Consider the following 21,620-nt stretch of genomic DNA (forward strand, 5'->3'; position numbering starts at 1 on the left):
TGTTAGTAGGACCCAGTGTTCAAGTCTGTCAAGATCCTTCTGTATCTTAAGGCTATCTTCTGGAGCACTGGCTATTCCTGCCAGCTTGGCACCTTCTGCAAATTAGATGATTTCCCCATCTATCCCCTCCTCTAAATCACTGAAGATATTGAAGAATGTTGGGCCTAAGACAGAGCCTTGGGTACTCCACTGCATACTTCCCTCCATGTAGGGAGGGACTACATGTTGGGTGCGGTTGGTTAGCCAGTTACGAATCCATCTGGTAATGATGCTGTCTAACCTACATTTTTCTATCCTATCAGGTAGTAGACTTGGTCTACTTTATCAAATCCCTTATTGAAGTCCAAGTAAATTATATTCACAGCATTCCTCTGTTCCTCTAAGTTTGTCACTTTATCAAAGAATGCAGTAAGATTTGTCTGGCATGATCTGTTTTTAACAAACCCATGTTTGCTTTTGGTTACACATTTTTTGCTGTATTTTTTATCAAAAAGCAAAAAGGACAAATTTCATTAGCACCAAAATATTTGCAGATGAATTATTTTTCATATAATAAAATGCTTTACAGAAGTTCTTTCCAATCTTATTAGTACAAATTATTCCCCAAGAGGTGATTACACATATACACAAATTGACTTATCAAATTTTGTTGTTTATGGAAAAAGCACGAAATACAATTTTTGATGTAAACTTGGGAATCTTCAGATGTATGAAGAAGGAAACTGTGGATGCCACCAATCAAACAGATGTACGCTATGCACAGGATCCATTACAACCTGCATCCCATGGTCAAATCTGGATTTCTTGCCACTCCATACCGGAGAATCATGGAATAATAATTTCACTCTGTGGTGCCGCATGTCAGTGCTCACATTTATTGTGAACTGCAAAAGAAAAAAAAAGACTTCTGGAAGCTATTCAATAACTTGGATCCCACAGGCTTCCTTAACTCCAAAATTGAATGGCATTTTATTCAACATTTTAAACTGATTTTGTCTGTAAATATTTTAAAAATGAATTGTATCTTTAAGCAAGTCAATATTGCTTAAGGCAATATTTGCTTTGCAAGAGCCAATCTGGGTTGGTGATACTCTGCTAGAGAGATGATGTTCCCTGAGGATGGGAGCTCCAGCATGAGTCCGAAAGCTCGGAAGACAAAAAACTTCTCGTCCTGGTGACCGACCCAGATTGGATCCTGCAACATTATCCTGCGACATATATATTTGCCTTCACTTGTGAATATTTGCTTTTCCTGAAACGTCTTACAGTAGTCTGTAATAAAATCACATGTGGTAGCCATTCCTTATTGGACTATTCAATATAGTTTTCAAAGCTGTATTTTCCTTACGTCTGCCAGCTTGAAAATTTTTCTATTTCAAAAATACAGGCTGTCTTAGCTCCTGACAATTTATTCAGGAACTGTTCAAAGTTATGGCAATGTTGAACAAATGGTACTTATGACCAATCCCTGAAGTTATGGGGGAAGCCATGCTGTGATGTGACATGTGATCAAATTCAGGTGCTTGGCAGTCTGCCCATACTTACAACTGCAGGAGCACTTTAACTCCCTATCTGACTATCTTCCCCCCATTGCTGTTCTTCTGGCTGCCCTATGCAGTGGCATTCCTTGGGCAACAGCACTAAAGCTTTTGTCAGGTTAGTCAGCTGCCACAGCCTCTGGTCCTCTACTTTAGCCTCAGCACTACTGTGGAGCTGCCTTGAGCTCTGTTCTGCAGCCAGCTGCCCGGCAGGTTTCAGAAGGCCTCACAAGTCTTCCAAAGCATTAGGACAGAGGTGTCAAACTGCTGGTCTGTGGGCCGGACGCGTCACGAGGAAACTGCGCCCACCCCATTGCCGGCAATGGGGCAAAAGCTCCGATATGTCACACGACATCATGTGACATCACGAATTTGACATATCTGCATTAGGAGAATGAGCAAGCGGCCTTTAGGGAGAAGTCCTGGTGCTGCCGGCAGCTGCCTCACCTAGGCCAGCTGCCGGCAGTTGGAGGAAGACAGCGGTCAGCTGGGTGCAGCAGGGCTTTATAGAGCACTGGGTGTCAGAGGAGTTAGTGGAGGCAGTTCGCACAGGGCAGAAGTGTGAGATCCTTGTCTAATGACCATACAGTCTCCCTAATGACCCAAATTGGGGCTTATTACTAAGTGGTGCAGTAATATGATGTTTCTCTTAACAAGCACTCTGCTTAGTGATGGAAATTCTGGTCCCAATTAGAGTTGTAATCCAAGAATTACCAGTACAATACTTCAAATTTAGAAACTACTTGGTCAACATTAAGTGAACAAAATTCCTGATATAAAGACTTGAAAATTACAATACACAATACTTACCAAAGTAACTGTCATGCCCATTACTATAGGAATATATATAAAGTCGAGAGTAGTTATCTGCAACAGACAGCAGTCTTGGTCAGGATTCATGTGAACATCTGTATACCGGATAGGTGGTTGAAGTGGTTTCAAACTTTTATTCTTGAACTTGGGAGACTCAAGAGAAATATTTCATTCAGTTAATCAGAAACGATTCCATTTCTATAAACTTTCAAATTATTTGCTTGCAGAAGAGGAGATCCGGAGATCAAAGCAGGAGAATTTGTAGGTCTGTCTTTAAAGACTAGGATTAACTGACTTACATATGTTATATTTTCTCTGGAGAAATAATGTGACACTTAATAGTTTTAATATAACAAATCTTGGCTATAATGGGAGATTGTCACATTGTCAGAACACCGACCCTTGTGTTTGCTATAGATATGATTTCAGATGACTAAGAGTATAGTCTGAATGTGACGTGGTAGCTAGTACGATTAACAGCACACTGAATTAATTAGCAACAACCCTGATATACTTTAAGTAAGCTACAAACAATATCTATAGGCTTTATTTCTAGAGAGAAAAAACCTATGAGAAATATTGCACTCAGGTTTGACATTAACACCCCACCCCTCACAATAACAATTTTTTTGCAGTTTATATCAGTTTTATTACATGCTATTTCATGCTGTTTGTTTCTTATGAAGGGTTTTTTTGGGGGGTGAATGTACATTTTGTGCCGCAATTTTAATAGAATGTTCCAACTTTGTAAGAATAGTACGAGTCTGATCACCAGCAAGAAAAATGAACAGATAGGGCAGCAATGCATTTTTATAAAATACCCAAATTCCCCACTATACAATATGAGCAGAATCTTTTTTTGGACAGTAATCTAGAGATGCATCTTGCCAAGCAAGATGAACTCAGTTATATGCATAAGTAGAACACTGAGTTATAAAGTAATACAAATATTAATTAATTAATATAAATATTTAGCTTTCGTACCTGCCTTTGGAATTTGAAGCTGAATTCCCACAGAGAAGACTGTTTGTTAATCCTTTTAGACCAGAAGAACAGGCACTAGTTGAGCAAAAGAGAAAGAGTTGTGGTCTATGGACATATTGTTATACAGACAAAAAGCAATAAAGCACTAGGCTTCCAACTCTTCGGAATGAAGATCTTGGATTATTGAACATAAATTTATTAAAACAATCCAGTCTGGAGTTTCTATACTTTAACAAATCACTTTGAGGATAAGGTATCGTGTTATAATTGTGCACATGTTCTGAACATAAATAGATAAATAAAACCCAAGCTGTGGTTGAACTTAAACATTTCTACAACTGAATCTAGAGATAATGATTTCAAAATATTGCTAAGAATCACTAATTATTTGCTTTATCAAGAGAAAATCAGGAAACTACTGGAACCAGAATAAGTAAAAGACATTCCAGAAATTTATGGAAAAGGTAACTGTCATATAAGATGCCCATTCACAGTTTTATTAAAAATTCACATTTGAAAATATATCACCTCTTATGACAAAAGCTGATCTACAGTGAAAATACCAATATAAAAGTATTGTCTAGACATGCACAGCAGTATTACTTTTTTTTTTTAACGAAGGAGTAAGGAGTAAGCACCTCATCCTTAGAAAACCAATTATTATAGGTGCATACAAGTAATCCTTATTTAATGATCACAAACAAAACGACCACTAAGAAAAATTGCAACTATGCTTATAATCTTACTTCAGCTTTCTTTTGCTTTACAGTCATGTGAAAGTTGTAAATGCAAGGACTGGTCACAACGTTAACTTTTTATTACTGTTATAACTGTGAATAGTTGCTAAACCAGGCAGTCACTAAAAAGGACTATTTGCATTAGATTCAGAGGGATGCAACTAGTGGAATTAGACCTCTCCTCTGTGAAACCTGGAATATTAGTTAAAAGGAGGAAAGTAGCTTAAAAATTTCCTAAGACATAAATAATCCACATGCCAGCTGTCCTACCCTTCAGATGTGTACCAACTGGTATGCTGCTCCAAACAGTGGATCTGTCTTTAAGGGCCACTTTTGCTGACACCACAACAGCTCCAGTGTCCCACAGAAGCTACACTGAGAAAAAGAAAGGGAAATTAAATAGGAAAAAGCTGGATTCAGTAACCAAAAAGAAAAATACCAGACTCTTCCTACTTTGCATACTCAATGTTGGTGGTGAACTCCACAAATGAGAGGAGATTCTCAATGAATAAAAACAAAGTCCAAGCATAGAGGCTCTGTAACTATACCGTGTACAAAGATCGTGCCACGCACATAGGGAAGATTTAAAGAGCAACTGAATCATTTCTATGGTTTTGGAATGTAACCAAATTTGTAACTGTTACTGCAATACAGATTTTTACATTTAATTTCCTTTTTAATGCCAATTTTACCCACAAAAGGATATACAAATTGTTAGTATGATACTAACTGTGGACACCAAAGCCGTTGTGATGTGAATACAAAGGATTTAAGATACAAATCATTTTTTTATGCTGGATTGGGCATCAACTAAATCCACTTAAATGAGCTGAATTTGTTTTTTATTTTTTAACACAATACAAAACTGCTTGATCCAGATGATAGTCATCACTTATCTTATTGCTTAAGGGATACTCCACAAAAAAACTATGATGTCTCAAACAGGAAACAAAAAATAATACACCTGTATTTAAGGTTTAACATTTTGATTTTCGCATTGGTAGAATAAGTAGCCAAGCATTAATAACAAGCTTGTAGAGGTCTACAAAATCACCCCTAGAAAAGGCAACATCTGTCTAAAATATGTATTAGGAACTGGACAGTTGCATGCTTTTCACTAGCTTGAAAGAAATCTGCTAATATTCAGCGGAATAATTCTTCTTCTCAAAGTGTTACTTACTTTTGAATTTTTTAGACTGCTTGGAGTAGTCTCCGGGATAGTAGGGTTTCTGGCTATCTGGGAAACAAAAGGTCTATACATATGGTATAAGGAACGAATTACACATGCACGAAGGCAATACATCTTGTCCATTGATTCTGGCTGTAAACGGATTGGGAGGGATGCACTCCTATTGTAATGCCTAAATAAAAAAAAATTAGAAATTGTAAGATAGGGATGAAATGCATACCCTACACTCTTTGAAATTGTGCCACTGAAATCTGGAAGCATAATAGCTGACTTTGGTGGCATTTTTTTCAAAGTAAAGGATAGGAATAGAAGCATGAGGCATCTGGGAAGTAAACTGTTTTCATTCTCACTTTTAACTGCTCCTCTCTGTGATGCTTATGAAATCATACTGTCAAGTTATTATGGTACTGAAATTGCATTGACCTCCTGACAACAATCCCATCCTTAACTTCTCAAAAACAAAACAATAATAACAATACAACTTAAGCAGTGCAGTTCCAACCTTATATCAATCATCACTGTAAACTGAAGTCCTCCAGAAGGTCAAGATGCATCTCCTACACTCTCATAGGGAAGACATTACGAGGGTATTCCAGTTGAATGCTCCAACTATCATGATGCCTCTTCTCTAAGCCTCATTTATCTATTTCTTATCAAATACTTCAGTTTTTGCTCTGTCAGTTGCATTTAGGCACACTTCTATAGGTTAAATAATAGTTCTAAGTGATTTATACTCTACTAAAACTCTTATTCCCATAACCTCGAATTAGGCAAAACAGTGCATCACAGTGCAACAATTTTTATCCAAGGTACCTCAAATGGATAACTTATAGAATGTGTCTAAACTCCAGGATCCATGATTTCATTAAAATTGAAATTTGGCCAATTTTTAAAATAGTTTATGACATAGTACAAAACATTATAAAGTATTTCTTCTGATTGACTTTGTCAATCACTGATATTTGACTGTACTATATAGTTCAACTTTGAAGGCAGATACATCTCTGATTATTCTGAATTTGAGGTTCTGCCATTGTTGAAAGCACTGAGGAATCTGATAAGGAAATAGTTCTGAAACAATGAGTCAACAGATCATGGGTTGCCAGCTAAAAGACTAATGTTAAGAATTACTATGTTTACTGAAAAGAAAGACAACTTTGAATTCCATTTCTTACTGAAGAATTAAAGAAGGAAAGTTACAAAAAACAGAAAAATTCCTGCACAGTGCTCCTTCTTATCAACATAGCACTGCCAATTCTAACTGAAACCATTCCTGTGAATTTATATTATATGCAAGGATCATATGACTCATTTATCATGCAAATAGTCAGCAATCTAAAACAATCCGTTTTAACGGATTCAAGAAAATTAATGCAATTGTATAATGGAAGTTGATTTCATAGTCACAGAAGTTCTGCAAGTTCTTTCAAAGAACTGTAGCAATTATTAATTTACTAGCTCTCAGATTTAACAAGTACCTTCCTATTAATTCCAGTAATTTCTCTGACAATAATGCAATTATTTTTATACTATACTGCAGTGATGGCAAACCTTTTAGACACCGAGTGCCCAAAAACCGTCCCCCCTACAGGGCCGCCTATCACCTCCATGGCCTGCCGCAGATCGCCCAGTCAGCCCTGCAGCGCTATGGCGGCTACAGCCTCCGCTCGCGCCCCACAGCATCATCTGCACACGACGGGGCGTGAGGGCGGAGTCTTGTCTCTGCTTCCTGGCTGCCATGTCCTTGGCTGCGCTGCTTTGTGAGGGCCGCGCCCGGGGGTGACTCTCCTCTGGGGGGGGGGCTTCTGGGGAGGAGAGGGCCGCGGTGTAGGCGAGGCTGGGGCATGTTGCCTCTGGCACATGTGCCATAGGTTCGTCATTACTGCTATACTGTATGTATATTTTATAATCCGTACTATCAATTATCTATGCATATTTTATACAGTTATGCAGGCATTGGATTCAAAGACAAAAAAAGCACTTTGGATTATCAGAATGTAAACACATTAGCTTTTTGAACACTTTAAAGCAGTTGCATTGTTTTCTGGAACTGTGTGGCAATTACTCTGCAATATCAGAAAACAGAGTTCCTTGGTTAAGGATTTGCCAACAACTCACATATGTTCCCCACATGCTATGAGATATCTTTTTATATCAAATCTGAAGTGATGCACAGCCCTAATATTTTGATATGTTATCTCTTATATCAAATCCTAATATATCCTAATCAAAAAGGATATAAAAGAGTCAGTCTGGGAAAATTGTATTTCAGAACAAAATGCATCATTTATCTTTTATGCCCAAATTCCTATGCACACTATTTATAAGGATGTCCACTACAAATAATCCATAAAAAGCCCCTCAACTCTAAAAATATATACAGTATAGAGTAAAGATTCTATTAGCTGTCATACCTTCTATAAAGTCTGGTCCAGAATACAGCTGTACAAGTGACAGTCCAGGCCTTTTTGCAAATTAGAGAAAAATTCACAGTGTCTTCTGGGCGTATATAGGATGCCAACATCAACCATATGTCAATTGGATATTCTTTGCCTACCATACACTCCGAGCTTTCTAAAATCAAAAACAAGCAATGTAACTGGCCATGTTTCAAGAAAAAAGTGGCATGACTTTATTTGAAGAGATAAAAGTATTTTATTGTTAAAGTGAAATTATGTCAAAGTAACAGTTAAAACAACAGACCTTACCTTTATGCCTTTTGCTTTTCTTTTTTCTATCAGTCATGAAATATTCATTAGAATCCATTTCATCGCCACTATCACAGGACTCTGCCACAGATAGTATTTCATCAGTCGGTACAAAAGATGCTTCCAAGCCACACAGAGATTTCACTATAATCAAAAATAATTGGAAGAATTTGAGATATAAGAATTAGCAATGTCCTAGAATCAAGAGTGTAAAATAAATTTATTTTGATAATCCAAACCACAGAGAAGAAACAAGTGGAAAAAAACAGGAAGATCCAAGTACAAATTACTTTTGGTGACAGTAGGACAAAGAAAGGTGTTGGAGGTCATCCTGTCACCTTGATTGTTGCAAGGAAGCCTCCAGTTGCTTGAAATAGCCTGGTAGCATGGCTTGCCATTAAGAAACATGTAGTTAAGATTCAGTTAAGAAGGAAAGTTTCACAAGAGAGAGTGAAAGACTGAAAGTTACCGTACCCCAAGAATCAGACAAGTTAAGGCAGGGACATTAAAGGCAGATGATCTGAACCAAAGATATGTAACAAGCATTGGTTTACATGAAGACAAATTAGGCAGATGAGGCTTGAGAAAAAGAGAGGTGATAAAGAATCTGAGTTCTGGAGGAAAGCAGAGACAGGCTAATTAGAATGGGACCAAGGGAATGTATTAGGAAAGCCAGCCAACAGACATTCTGGCAGAGAAAATGGGAAAAGGGGCAGTGACTTGAAAACAAGTATACTGAATCAGTGAATAGTGGATAAAAGAGAATCAAGAAATATGTTAGACTAGGACAACCCCCCCCCCCAGTATAGTGATTTGCACTAGCTGAATTAGCAAGATACAGAGTAGGTGACTACTGTTACTACTGTAACAGTAGTCCTAACATTTTGATGTCATTTTTTTCCTATATTAAGATTATGGTAGACTTTCATTTTTCTATATATTAGCCTAGGGATTCTGTTTTGTTTGGCCACTACAACTTTAAAATCAACATATTAAGATGTTGAAGACTGACCTAGAAATTTCATCACTTAAATACAATAGAAATATAAGGAATGGAAGATTTTATGTACTGCAGCATTAAGAGCTGGTGTTATTTTAAAGATGGCCATATAATCTTTCATATTTTTTAAAAATAATTTTATTAAAAGTTTTCCCAATGAAGGTTAAAAATACAAAGTAATATATAGAAAAAATAAAAACAAAGATATAAAGTGAACTTCTTTATAGCAGTTATAAGTACAGTTAAAGATTTAGCTCTCTTTAAAATTATATTATATCTCTCTTCTTTCAATAATTATCCTGTCTAATCATCAAAACTATAATTTTAAGTTATTTTGTCCTGTTTTATACAAAAAAATCCATAAGGGGTTTCCACTCAGCAATAAATGCAGATATTGTCTTTTTTTTAATCAAACAAGTTAATTTGGTCATCTTAGCAAGTTCCATATCTTCTCTAATCATTCCTCTATTGTAAGTGTTGTCAAATCTTTCTATCTTTGTGCATACAATACTCTCATTGTGGTTATCATACATAAAAACAAAGTTCCATGAATTCCCCCCCCCCCCCCAACTTTTGACTATCAACACCAAGAGGAAAACTTCTGGTCAGATAGTTATTTTAAAATCAGAAAAGATTACAAGAAAATTAAAATTAAAGCAAATATTATTCTATTTTCATCCTGTTCTCCCTTCTGAAGATTTCAAAAGTGGTGAAATCTTCAATAAACCGATTAGATAATATAAATAAAACAGTATAGGCATTCATGCCTCTCTTAGGATAAACATTATTAATTGAGAGAAAGCCCAATATCCTTGCCATGATCCTGCTACAAGACCTACCTGTGGAACCACAAACATGATTTCCCTAGCCAGGTTAAATGATTTTGAAGAAAATGAGTACTTCGATCCTTTCATGGGCCAGGAGTCAGATGCTGACTGACTTTGAAAAGGTTCCAGCAAAACCTATGGAATGCCAGGCTCAGGAAACATAAAGCCAAGAATCACATGAGACTGATAAAGATCAGCACCAAGACAGCTGGAACAGTTAGATCAGGGGTCCCCAACCCCTGGTCCGTGGATCGGCACCGGGCTGCAGCATGCCAGCAACTGGGCCGCACAAACAAGCGAAGCCCCATCCATGGGATGCAGGCAGCATGCAAAACCACGCCTCCTCTGGTCCATGGATAAATCTTTCTCCACAGAACCGGTCCCTGGTGCCCAAAAGGTTGGGGGCCTCTGAGTTAGATGATGTAAAGCTTCCCAGCTCCTGTACCCCAGTGAATTGAGAGAAGATTAGAGCCCGTTTATGAGGCTTCTTGCCAAGCAAAGGAGTAAATTTCTTGATTAGTGATAGTTGGCTGCAGCTTGATTTAAAAGGCAGTACTCATATTTTTTTTGCTGGAAAAAAATAGTCTGACCTCTGATTTTTGTGTGGCAATTTGCATGGATGCTACCTGTAAAAGCTTGGACTCAATGACAACCCTGACTGGGTTCTCAGAACCTTGGATTAATTCTGGACTATTTTTCTGCATGCTCTTGTTAAAAAATAAACTATTTAGGCAAGTGAATGTTAAGAGACTCTGCTTTGGTTTGCTTGTTTTGACTGCTACCTGATTGTCCTTGGATAGAAAGTGAAATACTATAGTGACTGTCAGTATTTCAGTCCAGAAGCAAGACAGATCCTAAGCCATTTTTAGGCTACTAAATTCACTATTAAAACAACTTTTTGTGTTCTCTATATTTTAGGAACATCTATCAAGTAAATGATTTTGCTCCCTTATCCTTGAAAAATAAGAGCTATCATGATGCAAGAAAATGTTGATGGTTTATAAGTTAATAAAGAGTTAACTGGTTAAATCTCTATGTCCATAAAATTAAAAGAACAAGAGAGTTAAAGAAGATAGCTTATGGGTGAACAATAAGGAATAATGTGGAAACATTTCTATAAGGGAAAATTTTTTTGAAAACTCATTGTGAAAAGTCAAATATTCATATTGTATATGTATTTGAATAAATTCACTCTTGGAAGAAAGTTTGAAAAAACAGGAGACATCTGCTTAACATTTGACAGACAGTTTGTGATATATTTGCCATCTAGAAATCTGACTGCATAAAATAAATATGATTAACTAGAAAGAGGGAAAATAAGCATCAATCAAAATGTTAAAAACATAAAACAGAGAAGTTTGCAAGCATACCGTTAAAGTGTTTTTGTGTCAGAAAGCAAGATACTGCCTGACAGTTTCCCAAAGCAACTATAGGACAAAAGAATTATAGACTCCTCACAAATATCGCAAAACATATTTTTAAAAAAGACAAAGTATAATTGTTTTTACTGCTGGGTCACCACCAGCTGTCATTGAGCCACAAATTCACCTGTTTTGTCGTGGAATGTACCAGTAGTTACTTCGTGCTTCAGAATGCTATATAAACCCAGAAAACTGGATTCAGTAGGAACAGGTGTTAAGTTCAGCATTTTCGGCCAAACTCACCTTCCTGTTGCACCGCATTGGCAACAGCCTTTTTCACGCGTCCAGATTTCACTATAGCAGGATCCGAGTTTGCATAGTCGGCCACGGTCACTGCGGAAAGAAAGCGACTGTTCAGGGCACCTGATCAGGGGACAATGGCTGCCATTAGAAATGACGCCTGGGCCTCACTACTCACTCCGCTCTAAGCAGACGTCTTCGGCCCGAAACTTGAGGCGCTTTCGAGCCCCGCGTTTGCGCATGGCGGACGGAGGTGCCACTACCGGTCGATCTCGGGGTGCCATTTCGTTAGAGATGGCCGAGGGGTTGAGCCTACCCGGTGAGCTTCGCGCACCTCCTCAGCCATCCCGTCCCTGCCGGCATCGTGACCTGCCGACAGAGCAACTCTCGCGATACCCAGAAACACCCCAGGCTCGGGAAAAGGATAGAAGATCTGACTGCGCCTAAGGAAGCGTCATCAGTTGGAGACGGGAGGTAGATCCGCTGTCGGGGGTGCTGGAGCAGTTCTGTCTCCAGGCTCTTGGGCTACGAGGCGGGCTCGGGTTATTTTGAATTTTCTCATGCACGATGTTTGTTTTCAAATATAGTACCAGTGGGTGGTCTCTTTTCGGCAGGATATTTTTTCCCATCCTCAGCCTCGAATTTCCCTACACCAGGGGTAGGCAACCTTGGTTCTTTTATGACTCGTGGACTTCAACTCCCAGCCATGCCATGCTGGCTCAGCCATGCCAGCCATGCTGGCTCAGGAATTCTGGGAGTTGAAGTCCACGAGTCATAAAAGAACCAAGGTTGCCTACCCCTGCCCTACACGAAGAATGGCATGGCAGGTAGCATTCTTGTTCACTTGTGAATTAGCACTCCTCCCGCTCCTTTTCAATGCTTTTTTAAAAGAAAGAAGCGAGAAAGGTAATTTCGGCTGGAAGGGGGATTAATTGGACACAGCAGTGAACAGAACTGCATTATACTCCTGTAATGGTCGTAGGCGCCAAGTTCATTCTTAGTTGTACTCTTAATGTTTTTTCCTCATTTCACTGAGCCACCCTTTGTTTTGCCTTGCCACGAAGGAAACTGTTCTGTGAACCAGAGAGAAACCATTTCTTTTTTCTTCCAGTGAATCGGGGAAAAGAGGTAGACAGGATGGAAAACCAAATTGAACATGAATCTCCATTGAGCTCCCAATGACTGAGAAATAATCATACCTGTAGTACCTATTAAGTTCCTTCCCCTCGATTTCTTCCTGCCAAGTTCAAGAATACAGTGTTCATCATACAATAATTTCTCTCTCCATAATTTCAAGCAGAACACATAATACTTTTTTTTTCTTGGCTGCACAAGTAGACTGTCCTTTATATTAAAGCATCTCCTAGGAACTAGCAGAAACCTCCAAGCATGTTATTTATCCTAGTAAACTTAGCTGCAGATACTTCTGGACAAGAAAAATTTTCAGACTCATTTCTTTATTCATCTCTTTCATGTAATAGCTGAAATTCATTCTTTCCATTTGAACTGGCTCATAGATGATTTTTTTTAGCTAAACCAGCTTAACTATGAATTTAAAGAGCATAAAAGAGCAAAATCCAGATTTCTTGTAAATGGCAGCAAAAAGCTCAGTTTGCCTGGGTTTTTGTAATCCATATGTGTTAGCTGTAGTTTTGGCTAACACACATACATACACAAACAATGAGTCTATACAGATCTTGTGAAGTTAATCAAAGTTAGGATTTTTGTGTAATTCAATACATGGAAATTCTAAAACTATGTTCATTCAATAAATATATCAAATCCTAGTTTACTTATACCAATTACCTGAATTTATAGAAACTATCAAACCATAAACTACTCATACTGGTTGAGTTTCCAGAACACATTAGGCTAAAATAAAGATTTCCCGTATCTAGTTGTGACTGACTCAAGGAGGTGGTGCTCATCTCGATTCTTAGCCAGGGGAACTTGCATTGTCTGAAGAGATGCCTCCACCATCATGAAAGTATGGAACGATGTAACCTTCCTGTCAGTGGTACTTATTTATCTACTTGCATTTGCATGCTTTTGAACTGCTAGGTTGGCAGGAGTTGAGGTGAGTAACAAGAGGCCATCCTGTCATATGGCTCTCAGGTCCTGAACCTGGCTGTTCGCTTTCCAGTTGACAGGCACAGCATCTTTAATTGCTGAGGCAGTTGGGCAGTTTGTACTTTAATATGTTGTATATGTTGTATGTTCATAAAGCATACAGAATTAATAAATTGATTTGACTTGCTGAACACTCTAAATCAGGGATCCCCAATCCCCTGGCCTGTGGCGCACTATTGGGCCTTGAACAGTTTGGAACTAGGATGTGGAAGTGGCAGGTGAGCCCATATGCACACATCCTGCTTAGGTGAGCATATGTTTGCACACTTTATTTGCATGAGTGGCGGGAGTGCATGCCTGCTGCTTGCGCAAATGGAGCTGTGCTTGTGCACTTGCCCATCACTTGCACAGAACCATGCCCCCTTCCCCACCCACGATCTGCAAAGCTGGAAAGGTTGTGGAACTCTGCTCTAAATCATAAATTAATCACTGAGCTAATTTGCATCACACTCGGGTAAAGGTAGCCAGCCTCATTTTAGCCTAGTATATTGTATGAATCCAGCCAACTAAGAAAAAAATATATGATTTAATCTACAACATTCAGTCAAAGCTTTTTTATATTCTCTGCTTTACTAGCAGTCAAACTGTAATTAAAGACCTAATTGAAAAAGCAATTTAAAAATAAGCCACTTATAAATGATGGTGTACCTAATGAAGTACCTTGCTTCAATGTTGTGTATGCATTCGTTTTTATTAAATTTCATATTGGGTTTAGTTGTAAATGAAACTTCTGTTTAGATGGCTTGATATTGTACAAACCCTCATGATATAGTTAATGTATGTATTTCTCACTTAGAAGTAGTGGGATAAGGTAGAAAAACTTGAAGAGGCCAGTTTTTTTTAAAAAACAGCAGATATGCTTACTGTAGCAGATCTTGTGGCTTATTGGAAGGAAGCTTATAGAATAAGCTTATGTGGCTTATTACTGAACAAGCTTATTACAGAATTGATTCTGAATTCAGTTAAAATTCAGAATTTAAATCAATTGAAATTCAGAATTTAGTTAAAATTCAGAATTATATTAATTGAAATTCAGAATTAAAATAGAATACTTTTATGTAGCTTATTACAAGAAGGAAGCTTATTACATAAAGAAGCTTATAATAAATAGGATTGTTTCAGGGGACCTTTGGAGATGTGAATGTTGTGCCAGAAATGGATCTGGTATTATATTATGGTTAATTGTACATTGTGTTATATTTTAGGTAATTGTGTCATTTTATTATTGCATTGCCTCTGGATGCTGTTCTTGAACATGGCTTAGAGTTATCTGATTGAATAACACTAACTTTACATCTATATTTTCTATATTGTCTAAATTGTAGTAAGACTGGATCCTTAGTGAGACACACCGTGATTTCTAAGTACAATAAATACAACCTGATCTGTGCCTATTTAATCAAAGCAAGTTTTTCAAGCTAAATAATGAATATAGTTTAACAAAAGAAGTCTAAAATCAAGCTGATAAATGGAAATATATTAAATATACTAGAACGTGCATGCCCATTTTTTGATTTTTTTGATTTCTCAACAGGAAGTTTATTTATTTTTTCATATGCATATTTGTATATGTGTATCTGAATGCATGTGTCATGTGTGTGTGTCTCGATGATAATTCAGTAGAACAGGTTCCCATATGTGTGCGTGTGTATGTCATATATATATATATATATGATAATGAACGTTTAGGGTCGTCCATAGCATAAACGTAAGAAGCCCGCCTCTGTGTTGTCATTCCTTTATCCGCATGGGGAGAGGCGGGGCTAAGAAAACATCTTCCAGGGGGAAGAGAAGCAGTGCGTCGCTTCTACCAATTGAAACAGCGTTGAGTAATATTCAGGAGAACGGGTTGGAATAGGAAAGGGGGCGTGGCGAGACTTGGGACAGGGACGGGTTTGGGGCGTGGCTTCGCCCGAGCCGGGACGCTGTTGTACCCGCTGCGAGGCGAAGCTGCTGTCCAAGCGGTGAGTACTGGTTCGTATCCGGCGGGGCCGAATGCATTTGCGTCCCCGTGCTGGTTCCTTCTTTCATCCCTTTCCCACTAGGCGACATGGCCAGGCGGGCAAGGAACTTGCTTGCTTCTATTGGTCTGAGGGAATCTGGGCTGATCGTGGCGGTAGCGCCGGCGTGATGTGCTGTGGTTAGTCGGTAGTGGATCCCGGAGCCCGGACGGTTCGGCGAACCGGCGCTTTCCTGGCCTGAGCGCTTGAGACAAGTGCGCCGCCCGCTCCAGAGGCCTCCGCCTATCCATCCTTGCCGCATCACGTCAGCCCCCTCCCCTGATACTGCCGCGGGAGTGGAGAGCAAGTGAGGCGGTGAGCGCCAGCGTGCTCGGGGTGGACGTCTCTGGATGCCCGATCCCCCTCCCCCGATTCTCGCCTTGAGCTTTCTGCCACGGAGGATGATGCCGCCCTTTGGGAGATTAAATGGTGGGCTTCCTGTACGCCTCTCTGGAGGGGTGAGCGATGGGTTCCCTGCCTTCCAGCTTGGTGATCCCCGCAGTCCATCGCCCCTGGGCAGCTGCTCTAAGCAGTGAGCCGGCAGCCTGGCTTCGAGCAAAGGCGGTGGAGGCGATGGGCGTAGACAGACGGCGGCCGCGATGCTGAGCGTAGGGAAAGAGATGTGGTAAGCTGGAGATCGCCAGCTCCGCCCGGAAAATTAACGCTGCTGGGAGAGACAGAGGGGGAACGTGCGTCCTTTGTACCCCGACGGTACGAGGCTGGCTTGTGGCTCTTAGCGGGGAAAACTACTGTAAAAAAACGGATGAAAAAGCCCTAGCCTGTTGCTCTTTAAGGCAAGCCATAGTCGCTGCTCTTACTATGATGTCTTGAATAGTATTCAAAGCCAACTGATTTTGTCGTCGCTCAAAAGAGGTTGTATTTAATACCTGAGGAAAGGGCTGAATCTATTTGTCTTTTTTTAAAAAGGTCTTTGAATAACATAGATTGGGTCGTATCGATTTTTTCACTGATTTAATGCAGTTTTGCAATTCACATTTATTGCAGTAGCTTGGTTTTCATCGAATGTCTTCCTATTGCAGGTTCTGGGTTTTTTTTTTAGGCTGACAGCATTAGGTATTATCAGAAGCATATGTGAAACCAGGTAGTATTATATGATTTATTTCTTCCTAGAAATAAATAATATATCTAATCCCTGGACATATTCTTGTGAAAAAGGATATCATGGATTAATTGCTTACTTGTGGGGATGGGATGAAAAGATAACCTTAATTTGATTATCATAATGCTCAGATGGGACAGATGCATTTCCAAAGGTGGTTTGTAACTTGAATAGTCTCCCTCCATCCAGAAGCTTTTGAAATCTAGTTTGAAATAACAGATGGGTTGACAAATGGTTGAAATAAACAGGGACAGCATGACAGTACAGAACAAGAGAAACAGCTGCCATAGCATAGCAGCTGCTGAACCATTTTTGTGTGTTCTGTAAGCATCAGATTTTAGAACTGTTTATATGTATATACACAGATCCCACTATCAGATTAAAGGATTCTCAGTGTTCTGAATTAGATTTTACAAAAGTATTTATCTTTTGTTATTTGATTGTATATTAGATTTAAACATATGCATCCTCTTGTTCAACTTGAAGGCAGAAGCTTGTTTGAAGAACCAGATTGCCTGCTTCTGTGCTTTTAATACTTGCACACAGTGTGAAGTAGGCCAATCATTGCCATGCACAGTATTGTGGCTTTGTATAGAATTAGCTTAGAAAGATCATTTGAGGTATCAGGAAAGATTTTCCAGTGCTTATTAAAAAGTGAGAGTCAATGGGAGTTTGCAATTTTTGTCTTTTAGGACAAACATAAGAAGAAAAATAATTTCAAGGCCATGGCATCAGGCAGAGAATAAACAGGTGTCATAAAGTTTGTAAATGTCTGTTCCTCCCAGCTTTTTTGCTGTATGTCTCAAACTCTTTTCATTTATGTATGCTTTAAATTTAACTTCAGGAAAAACAGATTTGTCTGTTTGATTTATTATATTGCTTAATTAATAAAATCTATTATGAAATAATAATGACAAAACAATTCTTTCAGCTGATTTATATGTATTTTAGACTCTGGAAGTCTAGTTCTTATTACCAAAACAGTACATAGTATTCTCAAGGTATTTTGATGTATAAATTTGTATAATGCTTATTATTATACATGTTTATTTGATTATTGAGAGGATAGCTGATCTACTCATTGAAAATTTTCATGTAATACATCCCAAGATATTTGAAGCTGCTCCAAGTGGAGCAAGAAAAAAATCAAGAGGCAAAAACCTTACTGTTTCTAATCCAAGTTCTATTCTTTTTTTTAATATATACATATACAGAAGACAGAATGCAATATAATTACAATTATCAATAGTTAATGACTAGCACAGTTATACAAAAAAAAGTAAACTTACAGACCTACATGCTTCTCTGGAGAGAGATGAAATGTGTTTAAAAATGGTTAAAAATGAACTGGACAAGGGCAAAAGACAAAAATATCTGAAAGATATGTTCACTTTCATATGTCTTAAAGGGAAAGCACTGATGTAGAGTCTAAAACATTTTGGGGAGTTTAGCAGAGTTACTTTTATATGAACAGTTTTGTCAAGATTTGGGAAAAGAGCTCCATTCAGATCTCTAAGAAACAACAGATCTCCTACAATTTCAAGAAGTGACATTTTTTATGAAAGAATGGAATATAAATTGAAACAAACTGAAATTGATAAATTGATGAACTGAAATCACAATAGTAAAAATCTTCCTATTTCATCTTTAATCATATTTTGTAACATTCATCATAATTTCTGATGCATCCACTGGTTCTCAACCTTTTTTTCACCGTGGACCCCCTTTAAATAGCATTTGTGGTCATGGACCGTGGCCACGGACCACCGAGTCTTAACTCAAGATTTAAATCATAACATTTCTTCAAGCCTTCCTGGACCCCCTGTGACGACATTGTGGCCTACCAGCGGTCCACGGACCACAGGTTGAGAACCACTGGTCTAATCCATTTTTAAAAATCCTCCTGAAGCCATAAATTTTTAACTTAAATGTTTACATTCTAGAAGTCAACAATGTCTTTTGTCATTTAAAGATATATAATTGTGTGTGTGTGTGTGTGTGTGTGTGCATGTTTAAATTTTTAATTAACTCTTAATTTGACTTTTTGCTGCATTTATTTCTTTTGTTTTGAGAAATGACCTAGATACATGTTTCTAAGACACTGAAGCAGTATTTAGCATTTTCTGATTTATTATTATAAATCATCATTTCTGTCTTTGAAGTATAAAATAAACATCAATGACAAAATTGTAAAGTGTTGACACCACTTATTAATAGGCTATAAAATGTAATATTAAATGATAATGACAACATGTACACTATAGATGTAGAACTCCTCAAAGAAAGTCAGGATGCAAATCTAACTAACAACTTAATAAGTATTTTCAGCCTACTCTCAATGAAACCCAACTGGATTTCATACACTTCCTTAGAGAACCTGTCTATATTGTCAGTTTTTAAATGGTGATAATACAGAAGTAATATCAATAGATGGATTAAAAATCGATCTATCTGGCCTTTTATCCTTAATCCTTAGGTAATTAAATATGCTACAAATATTTCCATAAAATATACAGTGTATAAGGTATATTCCATAAAGGTATAAGGTATATTATACAGTGTATAAGGTATATTCCATAAAGGGGATTTTTCTGAATTTTCCTCTAGGATAGTTGGTAGTACTACAATGAGTCAAAATAACTGCACTGTTATGCTTAGGGACCTCTTTCCACATAAGATATACTGCAGAAATTACTTACATTTTCAGCTGTCAGTAAAAGAAAGATGTGGAACTTGGGACAAGTTCAGATTGTTCTTTACACTTATTATATGGTACCTCAAAAATGCTCTTGCTTGGTCAGTGAAAGTACATAAATAGGAAAGATGTACTCCAGCATGAAAAATCAAGGAAAGGCTTTCAAAAAATCTCTGAATGCAGATGGAGGTTCTAGCCTCAATTTTTTATGCTAAAAGATACCAATGGACAGAAATAACCAATTACAGTTGCAATAACCAATACTGTATAGTAGAGATGCCAACATCATAGAAGATACTCCCTATTTATAAGAACTTTTAATACTAAAAGATGAAGTTAAATCAACACTCTGGTCATCACCAAGTATGGTGTAGTATGGAATAGTATGGAAAGTGATGGAATACCCACTGAAATATGGCAAGTACTAGAAGAGAAATCAGTAAAGAATTTAACCAAGCTAAGCCAGAAAATTTGGGACTGAACAGTCGCCATCAGATTACCAATCTATATTCCATTACCAAAAAAGGAAATTTAATAGAGTATACAAACTGTCATACAGTATCTCTAATTTCATATGCCGATGATCAAATTACTACTCCTACAGTCATGTCAGGAGCACCAAAGCCTTTCTAGTTGAAAGGACTAAACAGTGACATCACCATTGCCCGGGGATCACCCAGTTTGGGGCTTCTTCCATGTCCCCATTAAGTTGCCTTCTGAAATGGTACCCATTTACCTACTCGCAAAAGCGGGCAATTCAAACTGCTGGATTGGCAGGAGCTGGAGCACGTGGTAGCTCACCCAAGGCAGCAACTGGGTCTTAAATGTGAGCCTGCTGATCGCCAATCTAGCGTCCTAACCTCATGAGTCACTACACTACACCACATTCCCTCCTTGACTTCAGTGAAAGTTGAGGAGCACAAGGCATGCAGGATAATTGAGAAATCTAAGAATACCAAAAAGAAGTCACTTCATGCTTGTCATTGTAGAAATTCCTTCAGTTATTGTGAATCGGGGCAGCTGTGGAACATGCTGAGATAATGGGAATCCCAGAACATCTCATTCTATTCATGAGAAACCTATATACAGGTCAGGAAGTCACAGTATAGACAGAACATTGTGGAAGACTAGCTCCAGGTTGACAAAGAAATAAGATAAAACTATATTTACATTTTATGCCGAATACATATTAAGGGAAGCTTAGCTGGAAGAAGATGAGCATGTTTTTGAAATTGGAGGAAAAAACATCAATACCCTGTCCTCTGGTATCCTATGACACTATGTTAACCAAATGCAAAAGATCTGCAAGGACTAATAATAACAATGATGGAGAAAATGGGACAAAATTAGATATAGGTAGTCCTCGACTTACAATGGGTCACTTAGTGACTGTTTGAAGTGATGATGGACCACCCCAGAGCTACTTATGATCCGGTTTCAAAGATCCAACAACTCCCCACCTCCCCCCATACCCCATGAACACATTTTTGCATTTTGGGCACTTGGTACCCAGCCTGCATTTATAGCTGTTTGGGATGGTTTTTTTTTTTTTTGGCTGGAAAACCATTATTTTCTTCCTCAGGTGTTGGCCTTCATACACACCAAGTTTTTAATAAAAAACCAGGAATGTCATATTATAATTATTAAAGTTCATTGCATAGTCAGCCAGATGTTTAGATTGGGTTTGGCATTTTTACCCACCTATTAAGTCCTAAAAAAATCACAAGGACTTTTTAACTGTTCTTAGCATCCTTCCTCAATGTCAGACCATTTGAAGCTTTAGTTTCTCTTTCTATACTTCTGGATATCTGTCTGTAAGCTTAGAAGAGATCTGGGATCTGTCTTCTTTACAGTATCTATACATATTTCCACCCCACCCTAGCCTTTTAGGTAGTTAAATAGGTTTTATCTGCGATCCTCCTTTTTTTTTTCTTTCATTGGAATTATTTGGAGCTTTGCTTTTTGTATCTATTTTCTTTTCAGGAACTCTTGGTTTTTTCCCCCATCTCATTACTTCTCCTTTAATGAGACCCTACTTATAATTGCTCTAGGATTATTACATATTGTTTCATTATAGTCCAGGAATAATTTTACTTTCTCTTGAAATTAAGAACTTCAGAATTGCATAATTTCTTAGTGTTTTTGCATACTCCGTTTCCTCAATTCAATTTTTCCTACTGGTCAACATCAAGTAAAGAATATCTGACCCTTTTGTACT

At 38.0% G+C, this 21,620-nt stretch overlaps 2 protein-coding genes across 10 annotated transcripts in view; one reads left to right on the plus strand and one right to left on the minus strand.

The window, feature by feature from the left end:
• Window positions 1–524: 524 nt before the first annotated feature.
• TMEM183A (transmembrane protein 183A) lies at window positions 525–11,852 on the minus strand. 6 transcript variants are annotated; one of them, XM_039319155.1, is made up of 8 exons: window positions 11,636–11,851; window positions 11,461–11,550; window positions 7,970–8,113; window positions 7,676–7,835; window positions 5,253–5,433; window positions 3,336–3,410; window positions 2,349–2,495; window positions 525–884 (listed from the first exon to the last, which is right to left on the minus strand). In XM_039319155.1, exons 1-8 carry the CDS (start codon window positions 11,739–11,741, stop codon window positions 702–704), a joined length of 1,086 nt encoding a protein of 361 aa, XP_039175089.1. In that variant the 5' UTR covers window positions 11,742–11,851; the 3' UTR covers window positions 525–701. The 6 variants fall into 6 exon arrangements, 2 of the variants coding, with proteins under 2 accessions (XP_039175089.1, XP_039175088.1); XM_039319154.1 differs by having other exon boundaries at window positions 2,349–2,504; XR_005553656.1 differs by lacking the exon at window positions 525–884 and adding an exon at window positions 4,343–4,442 and having other exon boundaries at window positions 2,358–2,495; window positions 11,636–11,852.
• Window positions 11,853–15,443: 3,591 nt separating this feature from the next.
• Window positions 15,444–21,620, plus strand: part of PPFIA4 (PTPRF interacting protein alpha 4) — a 102,442-nt gene continuing 96,265 nt past the window's right edge. For 3 of the 4 annotated variants that reach the window (XM_039319160.1, XM_039319163.1, XM_039319164.1), the window contains exon 1: window positions 15,444–16,016. The gene's annotated coding sequence lies outside the window, so the exon portion shown is untranslated. The remainder of the gene's footprint in view (window positions 16,017–21,620) is intronic. The other variant, XM_039319161.1, reaches the window with a different exon arrangement.

This window comes from Crotalus tigris, unplaced genomic scaffold (genome assembly GCF_016545835.1).
Source record: "Crotalus tigris isolate CLP2741 ecotype Arizona unplaced genomic scaffold, ASM1654583v1 scf7180000022411.5474196:2289641, whole genome shotgun sequence".
Lineage (NCBI taxonomy): Eukaryota > Metazoa > Chordata > Lepidosauria > Squamata > Viperidae > Crotalus > Crotalus tigris.

Coding starts and splice junctions, on each gene's coding strand:
- TMEM183A (XM_039319154.1), bottom strand. CDS start 11,741: ATGGCACCCCGAGATCGACCGGTAGTGGCACCTCCGTCCGCCATGCGC. Junction 11,551..11,635: donor AGACGTCTGCTTAGAGCGGA/GTGAGTAGTGAG, acceptor TTCTTTCCGCAG/TGACCGTGGCCGACTATGCA. Junction 7,836..7,969: donor GAAAAGCAAAAGGCATAAAG/GTAAGGTCTGTT, acceptor TTTTGATTTTAG/AAAGCTCGGAGTGTATGGTA.